Below are 6,522 nucleotides of genomic sequence, written 5' to 3' on the forward strand. Positions count from 1 at the left end.
ACTAATTAGATGTATGAAAACATAAAACATTCAATACTAAACCATACAGGCAGAGACCAAAATTGGCATTGATACAGATAATAGAGTATTTTTAGAAATAGCTAATCAATGCGCAATGCAGATTGAATGTGGTAATGCCTCAATGTACTACACTGATCTTTGTAAATAAGAAACAACACTTCTGTGATAATTAACAGTGATTTTCAATGGGGCATTTTTGACTTTTTACAATAAAAGTAGTAGTGCAGAAAACTATACATTATGCTCAAGAGGAAGCAAAACCAGTAATTCAGTTTCAGCATGCTTCCCAGGGTAGTACCAAGGTTTATGGATTTTCTATTCACAGGTAAGGATTATTTTAATATAAAGTGAGCATCATGTGTCAAATGTTTGATCCGTTTTCTCAGGAGACTTCTCACCTTGAGCTCTTTGTTGTCCTCAGAGGTACAGATTTATGAACTGCTGCCTCCTTAAAGCACACATGTGCATGCTAAAGTTCCTTAGGCATTTCTTTCCATTGATATCTCTTCTACTTTTGGAATAGGACTGCTTTCTTGTTAAAAGCCATCCTGCAGTCATAATCCTAAATCCAAACCCTCTCATTTCTAACAGACAAAATGTCTCTGAGCCTCAGCTACCAACCCATAATGTCTACTGTCTTCTCCTTGCCGGATCTTCCAGCCATTGCCAACATATCTTTAGTTTCACCTGATCTGTTTCTTATGCAATACCATGACTTAGTGATGGAAATTTCTGATGACAAACAAAACCAATTGTATAATGCTTACTATTTGTCCCTTTGTTCTCCAGTTATTTTCAAAGTTTACAAATGCTAGCCACCAACCTCAAAATATTTTTATTCTGCTGTTTTCTTTGCAGAAACAGATGTGAGGAAGCAGCATGGAGCTCAAAAGAGGAAAGACCTTCATAAAATCCAGTGTGCAACATGAGAAAGTGCCACCAGTGCACACAGTTCCTATCACCAGCAACGATACAGGGAAAGACAAAAAGGCAGTTCTGGAGGGAAACCAAAGTGTAGCTGAAGTCCAGCTCGCATGTTTGGCCACGCACAAGAACTACAGATTTTCTACCAGAGCAGCAAGGAATGGAGCTGGTGACAACACTCCGGAAAAATCATCTGGGTCTTCCTACAAACTTGTAAGGAAGAGTAAAACCCATGACTGCGTTACTGAGGCAGACAAAACAGAGCAGTGCAGCCCCAGCAGCAGGGCTTGTGAGGAAGGTTTTTCTGGAAAGGGTAAGGGGAGACTTGTCAATAGCATCAGCTTTTCGGGGATGTCCAGCTCCAGCAGTAAGAAAGAGTGTGCGGTCAGCCCCAGCCAGTCTGCATGCAGCAGTCAGATGATTGATTACAGGAACTTTGTGCCACAGATGCCTTTTGTACCAGCTGTTGCAAAAACCATTCCCAGGAAGAGGATTTCCCTCAAGAGATCTAAGAAAGGGATCAGAGACATATTTCATATAAAAAAAAATAAACCAGACAGCCTCGCGTTTCTGGTTGAGAAGGACAAGAATCTGTCCTCTCCAGGCTGCAAGAGGGAGTTGTCTGGGCGCCTGGCAAAATATCTTTTCAAAACCGGAGAAACTTTTGCAGCTGATTGCTTGTCACAAGACTGCTCAGACAGTGAACTGCAGTCTGACTCTTCCTATGACTGCTGCAACACCCTGTGTGAAGATGTTGCCTCGCTGAAGAGCTTTGACTCCCTCACTGGCTGTGGGGAAATCTTTGCTGATGAGAGCTCTGCTCACCTAGAGCTGGAGAACAGCAAAGAAGTTCTGCTGAGACGAAGCAAGCACAAAGACAACCCTGTCATGGGCTCTTTCCAAGGGGGTGTGGAACAGCTGGCCTCTCCTGGCCAGAATGAGACCGTTGAATTTGCAAAGTTTTGGGACAACATCAACAAATCAGTGAGGCTACATCAGAGTGCTCTGTTTGATAAGAAGTTACTGAAGGTACCTGGTCCTAGTGTGGAAAAGGCTAGAAGCCAGGCTGCTGCATCTGTGACAGACTCCCAAGTGTCACCTGATAAAGATGGTGACAATTCCAAAGACAGCTCCACAGAAACAGGAACGCCAAAAAGCGACAACCAGGAATCCACATCCACAAGTGATGAAGGTTACTATGATTCATTCTCTCCTGGACAAGATGATGAAATGAAGGAAGCTCAGACCCCTGGGGTCCCAGGTAGATTTCCAAGAGACAGCTACAGTGGAGATGCCCTTTACGAGCTTTTCTATGACCCAAATGAAGTCAAAATAAGCCCGGTCCTAGACGATGACTTATGCACATCTGAAAGCATTTCAGAACAAGCCATTGAAATCCCTTTGTCCATTTACAGCTTTCATGTTGGAGCTGAGGAGAACATGGCTTCCCAACCAGCTCTAGACATTATCAGCCAGGGTTTTTTCCACAGCACATGGAAAGGCAAAGAATGTTTGCTAAAGCTCTGTGATACCGAGATTTCACTGACCATGGGGATAATAAACTGGCTGCGAAAACACTCAGGACTTGTTTCCTCCCCTGACTCTCTTCAGAGTCCTCAATCACAGCCAGAAAAGTCTAATGATTCATCAGTCCTGCCCAGCCCCAGTCCGCAGCAGGCAGAGAGCACAGAAACTCAGCAGGAGAAACCAAGCGAAGAAGAATCTAATAAATTTAACCTACATGTGTCTTTGGATGAAAGCAAACATGCAACCCGGTCCTCTTCAGTAAATGTTGCTGAAAGAGAGCACAGCCTGGACTCTTGTCCTGACATATCTAGTCTGGATTTCCAAGGACGGGAAGGGAGTCACTGCAAGGATATAGTGCCTGGGACTGTGGAAACTACCAAAGCATCAAGTTATGCACCACAGTCACAGGCTAACGGAGACAATCTGCAGACATCTTCAACTGAGAATGAGAAGGCGACAATTTCAGAAGGATGTGAGACATTCAGAGATAAAACCCCACTGCCAGAAAAGCTGAATAGAGAGAGTGGCTCCCAGAGCTCTGAAAACCCTTTGTTAGATGATAATCACGAAGTAGAATCATGTTACTCCTACAAGACTGCTGCGACCTCACTCCTGGAACCCCTGGAGAGGGAGGACAAAAATAAACCAATGCATCACTCTCTCTCTGTTTCCTGTGACAAACCGCGGCAGCCTCTTACTCTCAGACACTTCCAGAGCTACATTAGCCCCACACCAACAGAGAGCAGCACTAACATAGTGCAGCTCTTAGAGCGCTGTGTAACACAAGTGGCATCATTAAAAATCAGCTATGAGAACAAGCACCTGGAAGATAAATGCATTGGGAATGAAATGAACAATATAATTCGTAAGATGTCTCAATACAAAAACAAGTTCTTGTTGCAAAATGAGTGCAACTGCATTGCCCAAAATCCAGAATACTCCAGTATTCCTAGCACAAACCAATACAACTATGAGACAAGTTTCCAGTCCAGCAGCCTTTATCATTTGAAGCAAAATGGGGAGCAAATTTGCTCTGAAGATCAGAAAAGTAGAGCAAAAATCCTAGATGAGGTCACTAAAAACAAAATAAATTTTGAATATGCCCAGCTAAATAATCAAGCACTCTCCTATTTAAAAGACTTTACATTTGACCTCAGTCCAGGTGACTCTGCCCCTGCTACAACTCTTAGTAGACCAACATTTTTACCTCTCTTTAACTCTGTCTGCTCAGACATACCTGTTACATGTTCACAAGCTTCGCGCAGCACCACCGTCTCTCTAGCTGACTCGCTGCAGCCTAAGGAGGCCAAGCAGTGCAGCCCAGGGCCATGGAGTTATGCAGAGACCCAATGCAGAGGCCTGGCTGGAGGGAGTGCTCTGTCCCCTCACCCAGAAGCAGTGACCCCGGACACAGCAGGGACAGGGAAGAACCACCAGTAACACACCTACATTGAGAAGGTGAGTGCTTATGGGAAATCTGAAATGAAATGTGAAATAACTAACGTCTGTTCCCTTTTCCCAGAGGGTCACTTATGCCAGTGGAATCTAATATATAATCAGGGTTTTTCACTTTTACAGTTTCATTGTTCTTAACCTTCACTTCAGTGTGTTAGTTAAGAGTAATCAGACCTTAAATTACACAATTGGCCAAACCAGGTGCCACATATAGCAGATATCACATTCACTGTGACTGAATCAAAGACTGAAGCCGCATTTTCTACCCAGGTGCAGCAGTTTTCACACCAACTGGAGCAGGGAAAATTTTTCCTTCTCCCACTCCAGGATCTGCCATGTTTGGAACAACACGGTGGATACGGCTGCCTGGCCACAGACTGCTGGCACATTCAGCTCAGATTCCTCACTACCGGGTCATGAAATCCTCTTGCCACATAATGACTGCATAAAAATCATGCCCTGCTTACCCTCTGGAGTGATAACTGGATATTAGTCAGAGCTCTCTACTGGAGTCCTGATGTGCGAGCTGCTATGCCGGGGGTCACACAAGAAAGCCAGAGATCTGCAACATTAAGCCACAGGGCAGACAGACATACCCTGTCCTGCAGATGCATACATATGGTGCACCCTCAAGCACAAGGGAAAGCCCACAATACTATGTTGCTGCTGTGAAGTGTACCAAAAGGATGTTCCTTCTTCTTGCAAGCCTGAATATCTCCAGCAGGTGCAGCTGGTCCCTGGCCAAACGGTGCTGTGGCAGGCTGAAGCCAAGGCATGCTCCACATGCGAGGCTTGACAGGCTTCTCAAGAGAGGGATTATAGGATCTGTGCTGCACCTCAAGCTTTTGAAAATCCTTGAGCTACACTTATGTAGTATAGGGAGATCCAGAATTTGGTCTCTGACATAGGGTAAGAAACACCTCTGTTGTAAAACAGAAAGAGTTGATCAAGTACACAGCCATTGTGCTGTTTCAGATGTGCCTGTCACATAAGGCTTTAGGCCAGAGCAGATAACTATCTCTACGGACTACTCTAACTCTATGCCAGCTGAGAAATACTCTGTCCTCCAGTTGCTGAGAGGAATCTGTTGTAGAAGTATAAAACTTGTGTAAATTCTCTGTCATGTGCCCTGCCAAATCTGACAGATTGACTGGACTCTGCCCAGCCCTGGCACTCTGAGAAGGAGCCTTTGGAGGTGGTGGAAGATGGAGAGGAGGCTGCAGCAAGGGCCAGGATAGAGAATTAAGGAACAGCTCGTTATTGAATGGAGGGAACCAGGGAACATAACACTTCTCTGGCATTTGTTGCTCACAGCAGTGTGACTGCTTTCTGGTCATCTCTGAAGGCTTTCCAAGCAGCACAAACTAAAAAGCACAGTGTTTCTCTCTGCATGACGCAAAACCACCCTCGCATTTTCAAGTCTTGGGAGATTCAGCCACATGCTTTGCTATTTAAATCTTCATGAAAGTGCCCTTCCCCACTAACAAGTCTCCCATTGCAGGGAGGGATATTTTTCAGGGGTCTGTGTGAAATTAAGGGCCAATACGCTTTACTAACATGTTGTCTAGTTATAATCTGTTCATCAGTGAACTAGGTCTTCCTCTAGCGAAAGAAGTTATTTTGCTTTTTCTCCAAAAAATGCTGCGAACAGTGCTGATTAGCAAGCCACCTACTTGTGTCATCAGATTTTTGGGCAGGACTTGCCATTTGAGGACACGCCATTCTAATCCTTAGAACTACATGCTTCTGTTAGATTATTTCTGAAACTAAAAATTCAATACAAGCAAGGAAAGGTTTGTGAGCACAGCTAATATATGTAAGAAACCGGTGTTAGGCACAGCTTTAGGGTTAGAACAGCAGGTCAATGTCTACATTGGGCTGATATTTTTAGTTTGTTGTATTAGTCTACAGGGTACTGCTAAGCCTTCGCAGGCTAGGAGAGCACAAAGGGATTCTAATTTTGAGGAGTCACTTCCTTTCCATTAGAAATGGAGAAGGGAGTCCTAGCTGCCGTGACTGTCAGAAGTGGTAACAAACTGTATCTTTACATGGTACAAGACATATTGCAAGTAGACATTACTGGACTGGGGGCACTTCCTACTGCATTGTATCAAATGGCAGCTGCTGTATGCCACCATGTGTCAGCACTGATACCTGCAGTGTCAGGAACGTGATGCAGTACATATGCTCTCATCTGAGTGTCAGAGAGAAGACAACTCAAGTTTTTTCCAAGGGATCTGCTGATTTTTCATAGAGGTTTCTCTAAAAGTGAAATGAATGGCATTTTAAAATATAGATGGGATTTGCATATTCATAAAGTGACTTTGAGGAATGGTCTAATTTAAAGGAATTATTTCACTACAGGCTTGATGTTTGTTACAATTTCTTACAAGAAAATAATTTAGACAATAATTAAAATGTCATGGTTAAAAGAAATGGCTGGGGTGACAGATATAAACACTGCCATGTGACTGAATTTTCCTACCCAGTATCTTCTTGCCTGCCCACATTAACAGATGGCCTACAGGTTTGCCGGAAATTTTAATTTTTTTTGAAGGTGACTCAGGATCTTTGCCTTAATCATGGGGGTGGTAG

The 6,522-nt window shown here is 43.9% G+C and overlaps 1 protein-coding gene across 1 annotated transcript; it reads left to right on the top strand.

Moving 5' to 3' along the window:
- Positions 1 to 900: 900 nt before the first annotated feature.
- On the top strand, positions 901 to 3,912 carry AMER3 (APC membrane recruitment protein 3; the record flags this gene model as incomplete). Its single annotated transcript, XM_082487142.1, has 1 exon — positions 901 to 3,912. One exon carries the CDS (start codon positions 901 to 903, stop codon positions 3,910 to 3,912), a length of 3,012 nt encoding a protein of 1,003 aa, XP_082343268.1.
- Positions 3,913 to 6,522: the final 2,610 nt, after the last annotated feature.

The sequence above is a fragment of the Vanellus vanellus genome (assembly GCF_965231255.1).
Source record: "Vanellus vanellus genome assembly, chromosome: 8".
NCBI classification, from domain to species: domain Eukaryota; kingdom Metazoa; phylum Chordata; class Aves; order Charadriiformes; family Charadriidae; genus Vanellus; species Vanellus vanellus.